Raw genomic sequence first — 21283 nt, forward strand, 5'->3', positions numbered from 1 at the left:
ATTGAAATTTACTTTTTGATCTGGCTAATTGAAATGTTAAAACTTTAAATGAGATATGATTTCTAATGAGATATGATTTCTACAACTTAGCGAGAATCATATTTGATTTCATTGGAGAGTATGTTATCCATGAGATTGGGTGCAAATAAATCGAGAATTATACGAGAAATATATTTTGTTGGATGCAGAATTGAAGATTTTAAGGTGACATATTAAAATCCCCAATTTGGTCAAATGGATTGAGAACATTGAGAACTAATGTGAGATTGTTAGCCCTCATGAGAGGGAGTAGTGGGAGCTCTACAGTGGCAGCCCGGCTCCCCCCCCATTCTCCCAGTCTAACCACGGAATTAAGAACCAAACTCTGAATTAGTCAATATTCTTTATAGTACTCGGAAGAGGGTAAAGAATAAGATGACTCCTATTTGACACCAAAAAGGCACTAAGCATTTCAATAGTTTGAACGACAGCCACAACATGATGTTAAAATACAACAAAAAAAAGTGGCAAGGTGAGCGAGACATATAATCAATTTACCTTATAAAGCATAAAACTTAAATCCATAAAATAAACAAGAAATTTTATTCATCATAAACACATCAAATCATACCTCCATATATATGTTCTTTATTCACTCGGAAGAGGGTACATAATAAAATTACTATTATTTGACACAAAATATTTTTTATATATAATTTCAAATGATTTTAATTTCTTCACGATCCATATACTCATTAAAAAGTGGAATGATATTTTCTTAAATTTGAACTTTTTGTCACAACAAAAACTTTGTTTAATTTTCATAATTTTACTTTTGGAAGTTTAGTATTTAGTTTAGTTTAATTTCTATAGCCTTACATCTGCATTTTAGTTAGCATTCACTTGAGTGGTTAATTTTCAAACTTCGCACTTTACTTTACTTTTATTTTTGTATTTTTAGATTATAAAATAATTTTCATAATTTACTTTTAGAATTTTCCAACTTCCCTGTGGAATCAGTATCTAGGACTCCATTAGAACCCTTTATTACTTGAGCGATATGTATACTTACGTTGATTTTAAAGGGGATTTAGAAGTTTAAAAAGAGTTTTAAAGATAAATAATTTTCATAAAAGGTATTTTTGTTGGGATTATATTGCATATTTATTGTTATATCTGTCATGCAGATTTTGTAATATTGCTGCTGTGTGTAATTTTATAATATTGAAAAATATTTGCAAAAAAGCTCACACTAAATCCACTCCCTCACCTTCCAAAGTGTCTAGATGCATTGAATCACTCCAAGGGGCGTTTAGAACAAGTATTCCTTTGAAAATTTGCCTAAAATTAGTCCCGAACCGCTTTAATTTGTAAAAATTTGCCTCTGGTGCATCATGCGCCAGTTTTCTGGATTTTGGCGCATCATGCATCACTCTGCAGTAACACCATAATTTTGGTTCGTTTGACTTCATTTCAGCTTAGTTTCACCCCGTTTCAGTTGTGTTTTGCTTTTAACAGATATTCCTACAAAATAAGCATGAAAATAACTTTTTTTAAAGTGTAATTTCATTAAAAACATGTGAGAAATGTAGAGTAGATTAAACATAGAAATACATATTGAAATGTGCCAAGTCAAAATTTTCTTTCTTGCTCGTAAATTGCACCATTTTTGCCTCATTTTCTCCAAAAGTTCATTTCTTGTAACTGAATAAAAAAAATACAAAATAACTTCCTTTAAAGTGTGATATCATTAAAAATCATTAAAATTGAGTATAAAATATATATGAAAAAGTTGGTAATTTTTATGGTAATTTTTAGGTAGGCGTATCAGTTATCACTAGGTTGTGATCAACCATCATGTGCGAATATTTTCCTTACACATCACCTATCAGCACTCAAATAAGTTTGAGAAAGAAGGGTCAAATAAAGCATCACATTGAACTGCTCAAGCAAATTGAAGACACCTTTGTGACATCCCTTCAAAGACAGGTACATTCAACGACTCTTCTGTCCCAGGAGCTGCTGCTGCTTGACTTGACTCATGACTCAAAATACCCTCTCCAATAAGAACAGTAGTCAACGACTCTATATCAGGCCAAAAGGGGATCATCACAATCATAGGGATCTTCAACACCCTCCGAGACCAATCGACATGTTCTCTACTGATCTGTTGATGGAGCGTCCCATGTTTACTTAGTTTTGCTAACCCACACTTGCTTGCCAAATAAACTTTGTAGAAATTTTTTTGTCAGGACATTAGCTTGAACCACGATAAGCTTCCCTATCGCTCAAAATTTCTAGTAAGGAGAACGAAGTCAGACGAATGAACTAGAGCTCAATTAATTTATGGGAAAGTCTTATTGAACTATTTGTGGGAGTGCAAGGCTCATAACTCAATGGAGTATTTAAAACTTTTAATATTCAAACACATGATAGATTCAGAAGTAATTATTAATCCAGTTAATACTTTAACTGACATTAGATCATGTATCTCTAAGTTTCAAAGAAAGACACTTGTGACATGATCACCACTGATAATATATCCCCATATTGCAGCAAACAACACAATATTCAATATAAAATATGAACATCCCTATCCGATACAAAATCAATATTAATCATTACAAATGAAATTATTTTTCCAAAATGTAGGGAAAACTAAATCGTCATACCAAAGTTCTTTCGATGCAGGTAAAGATCTTTCGATGCATGTATAATCAAGAATCATCTTCAAAGCAATTGAGAAAATTATCTCTACCATTGTCTGTAGAAATACAACTGACCTGAAGAGGCCTCCTCAGAGCAAATCTCCCACTAGAGATAAATGGCTCTTCACAAGGATACTCCGTTTGTTGTTGAAGGAGAAGTAGCATATTCTTCACTTCTTCAAGGTCTTCATGGATATTGAGAAATGCCTCTGAGTTGGCCTCTGATTTCTCTTCCAAGATAAAATCATTATCCTTCAACTTTAGAGCCCCCTCCAGGTCAGTCAGGCCTGACACTTTGGTTTCCACCTGCTCCAAGACACCATAGATTCCAGCTTTTTGGCGAGTGAGGATAGAACTTTAGTTTTTGCAAGATCATGGAGAGCAGCAACGAGTTCAAATAGTATCTTGACTACACCCTTTAAGAGGGTCACGTGGTGATCAAACAATGGTTCTATTGATGTTTGTTGATCAGTGTTTTGTTTTTAGGGGCCACATTGGTAGTATTGAAATTCTTCCCAGCAATCCCCTTGTCCTCCAAGTCGGAAAGCATATGTATAGAAGTCGGCGTGGGTTGACTCCCTATCAAAAGCAAAGATAGGATCACACCTAATACCATCCAAACATTCATAAGACTAGTTATGCTACTTCTCAGAGAAGAACCATAAACGATAGGTCCAGATGTAGGTAGGGCAATCAGAAAATACACTTCAAGGGCCTTTAGACCTCTAGCCTCCATTTCTTTTGAATCCACTTGAATTAACTCCCTCAGTATTTTAAGATTGAGAAGCCAAAATTTGGGCAAAAACAAGACCGGCGAAAAAGAAATAATTTACAGATAAAGAATAAGTCAACACACACACTCACCTATTCACAACACGAAATATTATTTCTCATTCATGCTTTCTAAATTCTCTTGCGAGGATGTGAATCACAGTAAAACATGATTTTTTTAAGACATAAATTTAAGGAATTATTATTCCAATATTCTTTTCACAGTTTTAGTTTGAAAAGATAAAAAAGTCAGGGAACTAAATATGCACAACAAAAAATAGCCGATTGAGCCGACTAAAGCGAGGAAGAAAGTGATCTGACTAACGAAAGGCCTCAAAAACCGAACGATAGAATCAATCGGCCATCAGAAGTTGGAAAAAGTACTACGAGCCTTGCGATCCAAGAAATCAATAAAGAATATACGACCAAACATGAGGCAAGTGAACCCCAAAGTCGGGCAGCCACGCCCCAGTCGTGAGCGATTAACTTAGACCTCTCGTGCACGACGAATCGATAGGCCAATGCCTCCCAAAATGTAGGCCAACCAAAAATGAGCGCCCAATACCACGCTGACAAAATTAAGGTACGTGATCGAGCGATTCAAGGTTGGGGTCGAACGGATCAGACAGATTGGAAGCTACGCTTGCCATCTCGATGTGAATAATAATTTCATGTCAGTTGGAAATCATTTAGTAATAGCCGCACATGATCCCAACCTGAAATTCTTTACGCGGGATTTTCTTTTTTATTTTTGAAATAACATAACGGTTCTCCCCTATAGTGTTGACTCATATAAGTAGGGGATACTGTATAACAGAGAGAGGATTTCTCTTTAAACTCGATTACAGAATCTTGATCAAACCTCCAAGAATCTTTTTCGGTCACATGTTTGTATTAAGGTGATTCTTCGACAAAATTGGGTTCAACAAAATCTTTAAGAAATAGTGATAAACTACCTAAGGTAATATTTTAAGGGCATTTACATCAATACCACCCATTTGCTTTGTATTTTTATATTTAACAACAAAACTTTATGTTTATACATTTATACCATCAAAATCTTTGATATTACATAAAAAATACATCAGTTTAATTTTTAAAAAAATTGAAATTTGGGTATGAGTTACGTAAGTGGTATGTATTTAAATTTTCCATATTTTAATGGCATTAGCGTCTTTTCAACTGCTCTGAAACTTCTCGTCTCGACAACGTGCGCCACCGCAACCCACGAAAAAATATTATATCAGTACCACGCACGTAGAGGAACGTGCGTACCCAATAAAATCACGCCACGATATCCCGCACGACGCAGAAAAAAAACGGCACAGTAACACGGGGAATATTCCTCTCCGTGTTATTTATGTGTTATTGTGTGTTATTCATGTGTTATTGCATGTTATTATAGTCCTGGTGTTATAATAACACAATAACACATGAATAACACTTGAATAACACACAATAACACAAGAATAACACGGGACAAGAATAACAGGAGAGAATATTCTCCCGTGTTACTGCGCCGTTTTTTTCTCTGTCGGGAATATTTCCCGTGTTATTCAAGTGTTATTGTGTGTAATTCATGTGTTATTGTATCCTGAAAATATTCTTGATGTTATAATAACACAATAACACATCAATAACACATGAATAACACACAATAACTCATGAATAACGTGCAATAACACATGAATAACACAGGAGGAAATATTCCCCGTGTTACTGCGCCGTCTCTTTTGCTCTACCGCGCGAGATGTCGTGACATGTTTTGATTGTCTAACCACTTTATTTTTAAGTGCTCAGTAATGATGTAATATTTCCTCGCAACCCACAGCTTCTTTCCCGGCCGAATATAAATAAGGCCTGTTTTCTTTGGCCGTAGCTTTGGCTGCGACCGCGACTCTCCAAACGGCTTCCGTCCTTCCGTTCATGTCCATCTCCCCAACTGCAGCCCAAAGATACGTTTCAAATCCTTCTCGTGACACCGAACAAAACCCTAGAGCTGGATATGGCATCCTCCCTTCTCAGCAAGACGGTTGCCCTTTTGGGCCTCGGACCAACGGGTCCTTGTCGATCTCAGCTGGATCGGCGCAGGACTCTGCCACAAGGCCACCACATGGACGCCCATTCGAGATGTCTGGTGAGTTCTTGTTACATCCCCTGAAATTAACAAGTTTGTAAACTGCCGGGGAATCGATTCCGTATATTCTGAAAACCAAAGAGTTCGAGCTGAGTAATTAGGATCGCGAAGGGAAAAAGTTGGCGACTATTCTATGCGAATTTATTTCTATTGTTGATAGTTGGTTGGTGGGGTTGCATTCACGCTTTTGAAGTTCTTGTGTGGGGCTGTCTATTGTCTGAATTGCGAGCAAGCTGATGGAGTTTATAGCTGAACTATTCTTTGCCAAATGATTATTAAAGCTATACTTTGATTGCTTCTGTCAACTATTCTAGAGAGTTTCTTGTGGTTTTTCTTGATTTGTTTGTTGAAGTTAAGATTACATGGATGGCCTGACAATCAATTGGAGCATTTCCTTCAAGAAAGACATATGGCACATGCATTGGAAGCACATGAAGATGAAGATAGTATTCACCTATTCCATGATCTTATGCTAAGTTATTGAGAAGAATTTAAGAGAGAGAGAGAGAGAGAGAGAGAGAGAGAGAGAGAGAGAGAGAGGCTTAAATTGCTGAACAATATTTATAATGGAGTGTATTTTTGCTATCTCGAAAGCCCAATAATAATTAATTTGAATTTATTTTAATATGCTTAAAAATTAGTGGCACACATTATCTAATTAGTTTTTATATTTGAGCATTAGAAGTTTTCCAAAAACATGCATGTTCTCCATCTAATGAACCAACTTATTATGACCTTACTTGTAGGAAACTTAAATCATGTCTCTCCAAGATTTTTGAGTTGACCAATCAATCTTAGTAGAAGAACCTGCCAAGAAATTAAAATCTCGGTTTCTCAAAAAAGCTAGCATGGAAATGTTATTTCCTCCCGTGTTGCTTGAAGCTTGACTAGAAAAGAAGCTTGAAACAACCGTAAGCTCCAGTCAACCAATCACAAATAATTTCTTCGGTTCTAGCTTCAGTTATTAAGTTACCATAACGGGTATTCTACAACCACTTAGTGGGACTTGGTCCATGGAAAAAATAATTAGAATAGATCACAATATGTTTTTAGAGGTCATTTGTGATATTTAAGAGGATAAAAGGATAACGTGAACACGTTGTGCTACTTAAGCATACTCCTAGATCTCATGGATTACCATAAGTTTCTCCTTTTTTTGATATGAAATGCAATCTTTAAAGATTAGCTCAGTACATGCGTTCCATACTTATGGAAATAGAAAAAGATAAGTGGTCTTTGAGATAGTTAGGATTGTGTGATCAAGAGATCATAAATATGAGCAAGGTTCAAATGATCACAAAAAAAAAAAAGTTCTCCTAGTTGAAAACTTTCGAATGAATTGTTCCTAATGGCTGTTGAATGGATTGCTCATAATTGAACTTTTTTTTGCCTTACATATTTTTGGATATTTTATTTTGTAAATGTGTAATTGTTCCTTGCACTTGTAACTATCCTGCATCTGTAACCTTCCTTTGCCTTGTAATTGCTCGACTCTCACCTATATAGAGGGTAAACGAATGAAAACTTAGCAGATGTATTTTTTCTTTTGCTTGATGCCTTTCTTCTTCTTAGTTCTTCTTGATTTTCTAAACTCCAATTTTGGTTCAGAATAAGTAAATATAAGTCATAGTTCCGTCTCTTTGTTCTTGTGACACTTGCTCAGATTCTCTGGGCATTCAATCCATCAAATTTTGACATGATTTTTGACCGAGTAGGCATATGTGAAAGGATATGCTTATCCAAATGGATTCATTCATTATATCACATAAAGTAAAAATCATTTTTTCGAAAATTACTTAGTAGTCTCACCAATGAATCTTATTTTGTTGTCCTAGATGACTATCATACCGGTGTTTGTAACTTCTATAGGAGTTTTTTCTGTATCATTCTTATTCTAAGCACAACAACGGAGAAGTTATTGTCTCTGAGAGCAATTTCTCAGAGATATTTTAGGCTTGAGAAAAATGTCTTCATAATCTCTCTGCAAAGCAATCAAAACAAAATAGAAACCTGCATTCCATACATGCTTATAGTGCCACATGCTAATAAGAAAGATCACGTGCCCCCATTTCACTTAATTTTCTCAACAAGCAAATGGATTCCAAATCCACCATGCTAAAGAGCCATGTGTAATTTGCCATAAAAGAAAGTTTTGATGATGTTGTCTAAACTAACAAATAATACCGTTGATTTCAAAGCTTGTGAAAATCAAGAAATTTCATCGATGATAGTGCCCAGTTAACAAAAATAAAGCGCCCAACAAGAGATGAAGGTCATTGTCGGCCGTCAAAATTCCTCTGCTTCTTTTGAATATATATATATATATATTTTGATTTTTCTTGAAAATAATATTTTAATTTTTGAAAATGAGATTGGATAGATCTCATTCAATTAATAGTTTAAATAAACGAGCATAACATCGCAAATAATGCACCAATTCCGAGGAATAAATACATTACTTGGTAGCGAAACTCGATTAAATAAACTAATAAATTCATGACATCCGTTTTGGTCTATGAACATTTTTATGTTGACCGACAAATTCCCCCACCTGATATTAAAAATTAGATAGAATTTATATTACATGGGTTCTTAAATCTCCCTATAAAGATAAGCCTCTGTAGTTAATTACCTCTCAAATGACTGAAATTTCTTAAGAGAATTCTCGATAATAATCAGAGGTAACTATCTTTATGAATTCAAAGTTTAAGGTTTTCAAGGTTGGACATAGAAAAGTCAAGTGGGAAAATGACCAAATGAGAACATTTATTTCTGGAATCACAGGAAAGAGAAGTAGATGTCACGGATCCTGAGGGAAACCTTGATGACTTCCCAAACTATCATATTGTTTGGTTTCAATTTCGAGAATATGTTATTTGATATTTCATCGTGTCAATTTTATTATTTATGACTTATATTTGCATAACACAGTCATACAAATGACCTGAAAGATATGAGGATTTATGTCGTATAGGACGACGACCTCGAAACCTAAAGCGAGTTATGACTTAGATTGCACAACCTGGTTGTGCAAATGTCTAAAAGATAAGGTGAGGATTTATGTCGCGCTAGACAGACTATCTTGAAATCGTATGACTTGTTATTTAATCCAAGAAAATATTTGTTGTTGTAGATCTGTTTGCTCTATCGAAGTTGTTCTTCTGTACATCCTCGTCATACTGCTCACGGTGTTAGCTCATGCTCCACGTCGTAACAGTTTCAGGTTTAATTTTAAGTTTAAATGTACATGCAATTGTTGGGTCGGTGGTCTGTTGCTGGGCATCCCCTATAAAACCACTATTGCCCTATTATTCTAAAAGATATAATACACATAAAGGAAACAGTAGGAGGTGCAGTAAAGGTAAGCAGCAAATAAAGAAAATAAAATGCAGTAAATATAAAAAAACCTATGTACCTGATAGGTCTGCTGCTCCTGTAAATGGGATTAACGTTGCAGGTAGAAGTAAACAAGTATAGTAGGGAGTTTAGCAGGTAGTGCAAACATACATTTATGTATAAAAGAACAAGTGAGAATGCATCTCATGAAAGACTCAAAGAAAAACTAAGATTGACTCACAAAAACTCAAAGAAACTGTAGGAAATGCACATAACACTGAAGAAAACTGTAAGCACTCAGGTCGGGGTGGACTCAGAATCAGGACCTTGGGTCGAAATCAAGACCCTGAGACCCTAATAAAACAGTCAACATCATGTATGTGTGATCCAACACTAAAAGGTTGCCGGCCTAACAGTCACAGAAAATGGTAATTCCTAACCTGATTCATATGACTGACTCGTGACTTTTTCAGAAAATATTCAGGAAGGATTTAATTTTTCAAAAAAAAAATTGATTTGGAATGCATTTAAAAGTTATTTTTTAATTAATTTTGTGTGTGTGTGTGTGTGTGTGTGTGTGTGTGTGTGTGTGTGTGTGTGTGTATATATTATATAAAAATTTTATTTAAAGAAATTTTCATACCTCAGAAAGTTAATAAGTCAGTCATGTTGTTAGATTGAAACTTCAAACTGTTTGTAAAAGCAAGGGGTAACTCTTTATTAAGTGTTAGTGAGGCTGTAATGTCAATCTCCCATTCTCTCAAAGTCACCGAGTCAGGATTGTGCTAGAACTTCTCACACATACCTAGATGCATTTTTATCTTTATCCTTCAACCCCGAAACCATCCTACTTATAGTCTTGCCTGATAGTTCATATATAATTATGGCTATATATGTGCGCTTATGTTTTAGACATAAGCACCTCAATAAAACCAAGAAGCAATGAAAAAAAAGAAGAAAAATGAGGTGAGAGAGAGGAGGGAACAATCTACCTGAAAGAGCGAAGAGATAAAAGGTGGATTGACCCTCAAAACCGCATCTAAAATAATCGACGAAAAGACCCAAAAAAAATGCGGCCCAACGATCCACGAATCAACCTAAAAGGTATTCTTTCGAAACTGCATTTTAAGCAAACAACAAGAGGACCGCATCAACGCAATGACTACATACCTAGCCAATAATTCTTATGTGTCTACACATCCAATCCCTAAACCCAAATGTTGCATTCACACCATTCAAATCTTTCATATTACATCAAAAATGCCACCATTTTCATTTTAAAGAGATGAAGTGTATCCCATCATGCATAGGTTAGGTGACATAAAATAAAATTTGAAAGTTTAGGTGTTAGGTATGTAAATGCATAAGACTTTATGTGGTATGTATATAGCTTCCCCAAAAAGACTTCATCCTCAACCTATCAAGCTATAACTAGTGCAGATTCACCAATCACAGAAACAAAACAAACCCCCATAGCTTTCTAGATCCCGAGGGAACACATCTCAAATAAAGGACTTTTAGTGTAAGTGGAGGATTGGTTAGCTGCGGGGCAAACCATATGGAATTATGTTTCCAATCATTATTTATGTTATTATTTTTTTTAGGAATTGTAGTTATTGTAAATATCTTCAAGTTAACAAAACCATGGGAAAAGCAGAAGAGCTTAATTCTACTGTCCTTACAGATTGATTCTCATTTAGATAACTATATATGAACCATCAGGCAATGTTTAATTTCATTCGGCAGTACATTTCAGCCTATTTCTTCCTATGAGGTGGCAATTGATACAGACCACTCAATTCTCATGAATTTACATATCAAACACCAATTTATTTATTATTATTATTATTTTTATTTTCTCTCTTTTTCTTTATTGCCATTTATACCACACAAACTTTTTCATAACACTTCAGAAAGAGAAAAAAAAAAACACTACCATTTTAACCTTTAAAAAGATAAATGCGCCTTCCCAAGCTTAGCTGAGGTGGAACGGATGTAAAAAAGAAAAAAATGAACTATTAGATTTTAGATATGTAAAGGTACGGAAATTTGGTTGGTATGCATGTAAATGACCCTTAGAAACATTAAATTGCAAAACTAATAAAAATTAGGTATGCTGCAGTTTTCCAATGGATGAAAATGAGCAGCATACATGTGGATGGACCATTGATTAGTATTAATCCATCCGCATTTAGCTAATCCTTGGCCTTAGTGACGTGCTTGAGAAACATTTGGTGGATAGGAAGCAAATATATTTCATAATCTCTGCATTCTATAAGTTCTGGGATGAAGAAAAAGCACTCTCATCAAGTTCATCTTACATGGAAGTTAACAAAATGAGGATAGAAAATTTTGTTCCCAAATACATCTCAACTTCTGTTTATCCAGACCGCGAGAAACTTAAAGTAATCACATAATGCTCCAGAACACATGGCTCAGTTCTCGAAGCCGAAGGTAAAGCAAGCCAGAGGAAAGGAAAACTAATGAAAAATTCTTTTTTTTAGCACTAAGGGACAAAATGCGTGCATACAGAAGGGATGGGAGCATGGGATTTTTTTTTATTTCTTTTTTTTTTAAATAAATAAAAAAATGATATTTCCAGCCACATTCATTTGGAGAGCATAGATTGGCATTTGGTATTCAAGTATAAAAAAAATTGGATGGCATGTTTGCAAAATTTCTTACTCTTCATTTTGCCCCAAATCATATACTCCAAAATATGAACTATCCGATAAAACATAAAACACTACAAGGAAACTGCATTTAAGAAACTCGCAGCAAATTCATACCTTAAGATATTCAACATGCACATCGCTCATATGTAAATGAAGTAGCAATTCATCTGTGTGTTTCAGACAGATAAAGAAGTAAAGGGAAAAAAGGGGAAGAACACTTACACCGTGATGTAAAAATTCAAAGCTCCTTTATCTAACTGCCCAGAGAACACACAAGAAAGAGCACAAACCAATAAAGCTCTAGCAACACAAAGCATCAACAAAGCTTGCTCCTCTCTTCTCCTCTCCAAAAATTCAACAACCTCAACCCCTCTCCTTCCAACCGATTTTATAGCCAAGAGGGAGGAGTTACATACCTTCCAATTACCTGAGGGTGAGGCGCACGCGATAAGGACCGGCGAGTGACGACAAGGGCACAGGAGAGCGTGGCAACAAGGGTAGGTGGTGCAGAAGCGTAGTGAGCGGTTGGAAGCTTTTAGCCAGGGTTTCAGTGGGGACCGAAAGCTTCAGCCGAGAGAGGGAGAAGGGAGCTCGACGAGGAGAAGAAGAGGGGACCTCGGGCCAGCTAGGGTTTCGCGAAGAGAGGAGATGGCTCGGCGAGTCGCGTCTGGGTTGCGAACGGGAGAATGAGGGCGGACGGGGCGTGAGCGAATTAGGGATTTAGGTTTTCTATTTTTTTTCACGCTTTTTTTTCTTTTTTTTTTACATTTCATTTAAAATTCGCCAATTTGGACATAATTCGACCCCACACAAAAACATATCGAACTGGATGTCCTTTCGGTAATTTCGACGTTCTGGACACGCTGTCTCGGTCCGTTTGGTCATTTGGGGTCGTTCGGACAACCTTGCCGACAATCGGGCAAAAAACGCATCAATTATAATTTTCACCGAAATTTTGGTTCACGATCGACTGTTTTGAAAATTAATTTTGGTTTCGATTAATTATGCAACATATAAAAATGTAGGTGACGAGAATTGCAATATTTAACATGTCAACTGTCCGAATTGCGAAGTTTGTGCACATGAAGATGTAAATTGTGCATAAGACAATCTTAGGGCTTAATGGTTCTATAGTGACTCCTTTTGAGTTTCCTTATGTTGGTTTCAACATCCTAAATGCTAGAGGCCAATACCGCGCATGCAGAACTCCAAAAAAAAGTAAAGAAGTGGTTTGAACTTTTAAAATGAGGTGGGTCCCATTACTAAGGTTCTAAGATAGTCAAAGGAAGAATCTTAAGGCTATGCCCTAAACCCTAAGAAAAAAAACTAGATCTCACTAAAAATGAGGTCAACAGTCATACCTCACTTGAATGGCTTCCAGTTGTTAACTTCATCCCTTACATCTTCGAAACAACTCTTTAGAGGTCTAGTAAAAGGACTTGCTAGTTTGAAATCCTATGTCCAACGGGAAAAACCTATCAATTGAGAAAACTATTGTCTGCACCTCATAGGAAGAAATAGGCTATGTATTGCCGAATGAAATTAAACATTGCCTATTTTTATGCGTACAATGAAATTTGAATTTTGTATTGAAATATTCTAAAGTCTACATATTATTTTCTATGAAGATTTAGTGGAAATTTTGATCAGTGTACGTTCCAAGGAAGCAACTTAAGGAATACATACTCTCACATAAATTTGTAAGTAGAAAACATATGATTTCATGATGTTTGCTGATTTTAAAGGGAATAGTTCTTTGTAGGATGACAAACAATCATATGGCCGGGAACCCAAAAGTGGTTCTCTAGTATATGGTTTTATTTGATGTTAAAGGCATGCCTTGCGGTGGTAGGATATTTCTTAAATTGGATTTGGATTTCTATATTGTTGGTGGAGGAAAGAAATCAAGCGGAAGAAGGGCATGGATGCTCCTGAAGTTAACTTCCTATCCAATAAAATATTTTAGTGGATTAAATCAAATTTCCAATTTAGTTTTACTTTCGTAAGCATGGATAATGATGGAACAATTAAGTTATTTTAGAATTTTGATCATATCATTGCAATTTTGTTAAACTTATTATAATCATGGTATGGAACTTTTTTGGTTAGTGTTGGCGTTAAATATTGTCAAGCTTGAGTCTTAACTATGCAAATTCTCCATAAACTTTATTATGCATCATAAGAAGCATGACGGGTAGGGGAGGTCTTTGTTAAGAATTTTAATAGAAATGTTTTTGAACTACTATTTTAGGTAAAAGACAGTAAGATAGTTTGAGGCTTTTTTGTTTTATAATGAGAACTGCACTTTGATTAATTTCTCTTTTGACAGAATATCGCTATTTTATCATTTGTTCTGTGTATCTCTTTTATAACATGTTTTCTTTTTTATAATTGTAGGAGAAAATCATGGAACTTTCAAAGATACATCTGGGGCAAAAAATGTGAGTTAGTTTATTTTGGACTTTATTTATGAATTGTTGTGATTTTTTATTTAAATGTCATAAATATTTACATAAATTTTGTTATATTTTATTTTGCTATTTAACAAATGAATACTATGCTATTTATGCACAAATCCAACATTGTTTAACACTTGTGTTGTAAGTAATATTTGCAGGCGTCATTGTTCTTTGAAAAATACTAAGAAAATATCATATCTACTTGGAGCAGCCGCTGTAAAGTTTTTGAGTGTAGGAGGAATTACATAAGTGTTCAGAAATCATCCTAGTTTAATAAATGTTTTTGTAGATCCTTAAGTTTTAAATAAGTTTCATATTGGCTAGTTTAGTTAGATGTTAAACAAATCCTTTTCTATGGTATCATGTAGGTTCATTTCTGATGTAGTTCTTTTACCATTATGTCTTTCCTTCCTCCATTATAATTGATATGAGTGCTAGCTATAATCAACATGTGGTCATCTCTCATTTGTTTGATTTCTCCATCCCTCTCATTCCGTGATTGTCTTTTTATGGTATGATTCCCCTAAACCTAAATTTCAAGATGATCCAAGTTTAGATGCTGTCTGATATTGGCTTTGGTTAAAGTTGGCCATCTTAATGTAAAGGAAGGCCAGTGTAGTTATAATGCATTAAATGCCATTAATCAATCCAAATCAACATGCAAAAACTCAATTGTAATAGACCTATTACAAGGAGTCGAACCTTGCCCCCATTTTAATGCCTTCTTATTCTCATTTTCATTTTTGGATGAATTTTGATATTTGTTTAGTTTATTATTTTATTTGGCTCAATTATATTTTTTTGTGTAATAATAGGTATCAATTTGATTTTAAGATACATTTAAGTAATCTAATTTCAATAAACAGAGTTCATTGTCTGTGATTAAAGGTAGGTATGAATAAATTTTTTTTTGTTATTTATGGCCAATATTTCTCTTAAGACTCAAGTTTTGTATGCAGATTGCTTCAATTTATATATGTGAAGCTTCCTCTCACCCTCTACACCAAATTTGGTATCAAAATGAGCTCTAATTTTTTTCCCATAAGGTGCTGTTTGGATAACATATTCTTGATCATATCTTATTTTTTAAACCATGCTAAAGCTAAGTATCAAACCCTGAACCCAATCAGCTCCCCGTCATATGGCAGAACTTTTAATAAAGTTAATAATCCTTTACTTTCGCCATTAGGACACTGCCATGCACTTTCTGTATGCTTTTTCATTTGTCACGTGTTGCTTTCCAACTTCTTTGCCTAATCGAATGCCCCTGATGTCATAAAATATAAAAACAACCTCAAAGCTATTTGATGCTTAGGTCTTACTAGTTCAAGTTGCTTTTTACTCTGAGTTGAGTTATCCATGCTTGCTTTAGATCATTTGAACTTAACTAGGCTAATATGCTTCAACTTTGTAGCTAATTCTATAAATTATTCAGGTCTTTTCATCTCTTTCATATCAAGTTCTTGATTCATTCCTAGGATTGACTTAGCTAGAAAGCCTACTCCAGTCTATAGCTTGTGTTAATAATTAGAAATCCTATAAATGCTACTTAAGTATACAACATATACTTAGCTTAGCTAGAAGTCTTAGTCTTTTTGAATCTATGGTGCGTTTGAGGTGGCGGTGCGGTGTCGAATCGGTGTTTTTTCTATTTGGCAAAACTTCGTCTTGTTTGTATTTTTGAAAAGTTGCAACTGCAAGCTGTTTTTTTCCATCACGGCTGGCTACCTGCGGTGATTGCTAGAAAGCTGTGATCTTATTTTTTCAAATTTTTTTTTATTTTTGTAACTGCCACCACAAGTTTTTGAACGACAGCTTCACAGCTGCAGCTGCCCCAAACAGACCTGCTAGTGTTGGCATTCATGCAACAATGCCCTATTAAATCCCTCACATTTTAGCACAAGCTCTAGGACTCACATTTTTATCTCTTAATCTCACTAAAAGGTTTCCCAAGCCATTATATGTTGATGTAACATATTATGTACATTAAAAAATTAAGTTAATTATTTAATTGTAAGAGCTAAGGCTAAAGCTCTATGAAAAGATAAAGAATTAAGCCAAAGTCCAATCAATAGCCCATAATTTAGAATGTTTGGACTGTAATTTATATTTTATTATTCTTTGATTTCAATTTCTCACCTATGGATATGTATTGTTGGCCTTGATACGAAGAAAGCATTAAAATGACCGGCTGGCGGTTCTTTATTAATAACCACTAACCTTTATTTTTTATCTCCTTATTTTTTTCTCAAAATGGTCTTTAGCCTAATAGTTTTGTAATACTTATAAATACAGGCTGAAATAATGTCATTTGATATTAAATGAAATTAAATATGAACAGGGGATTATTTTTCTTATAGCTTAGTGCTTGGTGGCTCAAATTTGTTTATTCCTAGTATATTTACTTATTACTCTTGAACTCTTACTCTCAACTTTTCTCACAGCTTTTCCCACATCCTAAACATCCTCCCAAATCAACCACCATTGAACTTAAGCCTCACAGTTATTCTGAAACCTTACTTATAGCTCTAAACTAAATTAAGTACGACTAGGATCTAAGTTTGTTCTCTACTCAACGCTCTCATAAATTCTGCTGAATCTGCTCCATCACATAAACACATCATAAGCTAACCATCCATAAACATTTCCTTTTATTACCTCAACAAAAATTATTCCTTCAAGTGATCTTTCAAACCCAACATGAACTTGTTTTAGCATTCCTACCAACATACCTTACTAAACTCTCATAATTCCACCACAAACTCCTACACTCATATTAAACTAATTTATAACATTTGCTGCCGTTAAAAGGCTACCTAACACCATCACAAGTTAATGTGGCACATCATCTGAGTAAAAATATAAAAAGGTTAAAATTCCAATTATCATAGCTAAAGCAAGAAGGAAACCAAAAAACAAGCCCCATCATTAGAGTCCATAATTCAGATTGTTTGGAGTATAATTTATATTATATTATCTTTTCTTTTTATTTCTCACCTAAGCATGTGCTTGGTCGAACTTAACATGAAAAAAATGTTAAAGATGGTGACTTAAAACACCTTCATTAATGCTTACCAATCCCATTTTTCTTCAATTTTTTTCTATTTTTTCTTTTTAAAATTTTATCATAAGAGTCTTATAATATCTTAAATGCGGGCTCACACTTTTATTATTTGAGTATTGAATGAAAAAAAAAAAATTAAGAAGAGTATTTCTCTTCTTTTTCACTTGTTGTTTGGTGACTCAAATATTTTTTTTGGTGAGATAATGCATCTATTTTTTTCCTTAATTACGGTTTCGTTAAACTTATACTTTCCTCACACCTCTCTTTACATCGTAAGTCATATTTATGATCAACCACTATAGAATGTAAGGTTCACAATCACTTCAAAACTTCATCTGTAGCTCTCAGCCAAATTAGATATGACAAGGATTTTGTATTGCTCCTACTCCTTGATACCCACATAAACTCTATCGATATTAATTATCTATATTATCTTGTGTGATTATATGCATTTCTGGAAAATTTCAAAATTAAAATATACTTTTTCAAAATTTTGCAAGTTTAAATCTTTTTTTTCCTCCTTATATAAAATAGAATAAATTAACAAAATAAATTTCTTTGCATGATTCTTCTGTTCATGCATGGCTTTCTCTTTTAAACTCATGTTGATTGATCCGAAACGCCTTCAAGTTTATTTGGATTTTTTCAAATTTTCTTTGTTATTTTCATAATTAATGTGGTCTATACCTTTATTATAAAAAAAATTAATTTTCTTTCAAAAAAATTAAATTTATTTAAGTTTAATTTTAATTTTGGCATATGTTTCGAATTTCACATGTATTTGAGTCATACACATTGATTTATGAAATTTTCAATATGAAGATGTTTTTAATGATCAGAAAATCCATATTACTCTCCATTTGATAGGATAAAGGGCATAATTCCTGAAATCATGACATGAATCTTTTTGATCTTTGTGTAAATGCTAGGGCGTCTCCTGAAAACGACGTGTTGTATAGCCTAAATACAGTGAAAAGTGTGCGAAGGCCGCTACACCGACGCCCAGGTGTAGTGTCAAATAAACAAGGGTTCCCACTTTACAGACGAATGCGGGCAATGAAATTAATCCATAAAACTAATGAAATTAATATTAGGATATGATCTTGGAATATATGTACTCTCAATGGTAAATTAATGAAATTAGTAGATATTATGATTCATAGAAAGATTAATATCTTCTGTATTCAAGAAACTAAATGAGTTGGAGAAAAGGCTAAGAAGATTGATAACTTAGGTTTTAAACTTTGGTATTCTGGTAAGAGGTGCACTAGAAATGGTGTCGGTGTAATTATAGATAAGAATTTGAAAGATAATGTTGTAAAAATTAATAGAGTTGAAGATATAATTATAGCCCTTAAGATTATCATTGGTACTAAAATTTTTAGTATTATAAGTGCTTATGCTCTTCAAGTAAGTTTAGATAGAGGGTCTAAAGATAAATTCTGGAATGACTTAGAAGACTTAATATAATTGATACCTCTTGAAAAAAAAAATTTATTGGAAGAGATTTAAATGGACATGTCGGTTGAGTGTTAGAAGATTTTAGAAATATTCATGGTGACTACGGTTTTGGAGTGATTAATGAAGAAAGTAGAGCTATTTTAGATTTTGCTTCAGCATATGATTTTCTTATTACTAATGTTTTATTCAAGAAAGAGATGAGCATCTTATTACTTATAAGAATGGATCTAATAAAACACAAATTGATTATTTTCTTATGAGAAGAAGAGATCCTCGAGATTTAAAGATTGTAAGGTCATTCCAAGCGAGGATTTAAGTACCTAACATCATTTATTAGTTCTAGATTTGAAGATGAAAAGTTGTAAAATAAATAATACTAGGACTTATCATTGTAAAATTAGATGGGGGAACTTAAAAGACATATATAAAATTATTTTTATCAGTAAAATTCAAGATTTCAAAATTTAAGATGTTCATGATGAAACAAATGATATGTGGGATAAAGTAACAAACATTATTAAACAAATAGCAAAAGATGTACTTGGAGAATCAAAAGAAAAAGTTTCTTTAAGTAAAAATGGTTAGTGGTGGAATAATAATGTGCAAGAAAAGATAAAATATAAGAAATTATGTTATAAAAATTGGTTTAAATGTAAAAGCTTAAAGGACTGAGAAAAATATCAAATGGTCCGCAGGGAGTCTAAAAGAACAATATGTGACGCTAAAAATTCTGCTTTTAATAATGTTTATGATAGATTAGATACTAAGGAGGGTGAAAAATATATGTATAAACTAGCCAAACAAATAGAAAAGAAAAGTAAAGATTTAACTCAAGTAAAGTGTATTAAAGATGAAAATAAAAGTGTTTTTCTTAGAAAAAAATATTCAACATAGGTGGGTGAGTTATTTTGATAAACTTTTTAATGAATTTTTTGAAAATACGATCGACCTTAATGATCTTAATATGGTTAATAATAATAAAACGTTTCATTTTTGTCGTCACATTAGTAAAAAAGAAGTTGGGGAGACTTTAAAGAAAACCAAGTGTGGAAAGTCTGTACGACCTGATGATACCCCAATTGAAGTGTGGAAATGTTTAGGAGATTTGGGAGTTTCTTGGCTTACTAAACTCTTTAATATTATTTTAAAAATAAAAAAGATACCTGAGGAGTGGAGGACGAGTATTTTGGTCCTCATTTTTAAGAATAAAGGGGATGCACAAGAGTGCAAATTATAGAGGAATTAAGTTGATGTGTCATACTTTAAAATTATGGGAGAGGGTAATTGAACATAAGTTAAGACGTATTACAAAGATTTCTCGTAATCAATTTGGATTTATGTCGGGCAGGTCTATTATGGAAGCTATACATTTATTGAGAGGTTTCTTGAGAAGAGAGGTGTTGATATGACTTATATTCAAGTCATTAAAGATATGTATATTAGAGTTGTTACTTGTGTTCGAACTGAAGGAGGGTTGACCAAATATTTTCCTATTTCTGTTGGATTATCTCAGGGATCGACTTTAAACCCATATATTTTTGCTTTAGTTATGGATGGGCTTACTGGGCATTTACAGCAGGGTGTATTTTAATGTATGTTTTTTTTTTATGATATCCTTCTCGTAGGTGAAGCGTGGATAAGGCGAGAGAAAAAGGCCTGGAAAAACTTGAATTATGGAGGTTCACAATGGAGTCTAAAGACCTTCATTTGAGTAGAACTAAAACTGAATACATGAAATGTAATTTTAGTAGTAGTAGCTCTAGTGACAGAAGTGTAACCTTGGGTGATTGATCAAATTATTAAAAGGAACGATTTAGATATCTCAGGTCTGTTGTTCAAAGCAATGGTGATATAGATGGGGATGTTAATATGATGGGTGGTGATATTGATGGGGATGTTGATAGTAGAATTCAAGTTGGTTAGTTGAAGTCGATTAATGCTTCAGGCTTTTTGTGTGATACAAAAGTACTGCTTAGATTGAAAGGAAAATTTTATAAGACGGCGGTGAGACCTGCAATGCTCTATGGCGTTGAATGTTGGCCTTTAAAAGAGAAGCATAATACTAAGTTAAGTGTTGCCGAGATGAGGATGATTAGGTGGATGAGTGGCTTTACACTTAGAGACAAAATGCGAAATGAATATATTCGTGATAGAGTTGGTGTAGCTCCTATGACAGACAAAATTAGAGAAAGTCGTCTTAGATGGTTTGGTCACATTAAGCGTTGACCATCTGATGATCCGATTAGGAGAGTAGATGTTTTACATTCGACTAATGTTAAGAAAGGCAGAGGTAGACCTAGGAAGACTTGGGCTTATTGTATAAAAAAAGATCTTAATTTATTAGAACTAAATGAAAATATGACACTAAATAGGATGCAATGGAGAAAAATGATTCATGCAGCCGACCCCATGTAGTGGGATTAAGGCTTTGTTGTTTTTGTTGTTGTTGTTGATTTTTTTTTCATAACTTTCACCTTTTAGGGTTAATTATAAAAATTTCAAATAAATTTCAAAAATAATTTAAATATGTTGCTTTCAATATTGCGAATGAGAAAACTATGGTGGATCTCATGGTTGCATTAATAAAGATGTGTGAGAAGCCCTCAACATAAAATAAAATTTTTCTGATGAAGAGATTGCTCAATATGAAGATGATAGATGTTAGTTTGGTGATTAAGCACTTGATTAACTTC

The 21283-nt window shown here is 33.8% G+C and overlaps 1 protein-coding gene across 3 annotated transcripts in view; it reads left to right on the top strand.

The window, feature by feature from the left end:
- Positions 1 to 5309: 5309 nt before the first annotated feature.
- LOC110019998 (RING finger protein 10) overlaps positions 5310 to 21283 on the top strand; it is a 30586-nt gene continuing 14612 nt past the window's right edge. For 2 of the 3 annotated variants that reach the window (XM_020717933.1, XM_020717935.1), the window contains exons 1-2: positions 5310 to 5595; positions 14004 to 14047. In XM_020717933.1, the coding sequence (XP_020573592.1) occupies positions 5385 to 5595; positions 14004 to 14047 (255 nt within the window). In that variant the 5' untranslated portion in view covers positions 5310 to 5384. The remainder of the gene's footprint in view (positions 5596 to 14003; positions 14048 to 21283) is intronic. The other variant, XM_020717934.1, reaches the window with a different exon arrangement.

The sequence above is a fragment of the Phalaenopsis equestris genome, unplaced genomic scaffold (genome assembly GCF_001263595.1).
Source record: "Phalaenopsis equestris unplaced genomic scaffold, ASM126359v1 Scaffold000090, whole genome shotgun sequence".
Classification (NCBI taxonomy): domain Eukaryota; kingdom Viridiplantae; phylum Streptophyta; class Magnoliopsida; order Asparagales; family Orchidaceae; genus Phalaenopsis; species Phalaenopsis equestris.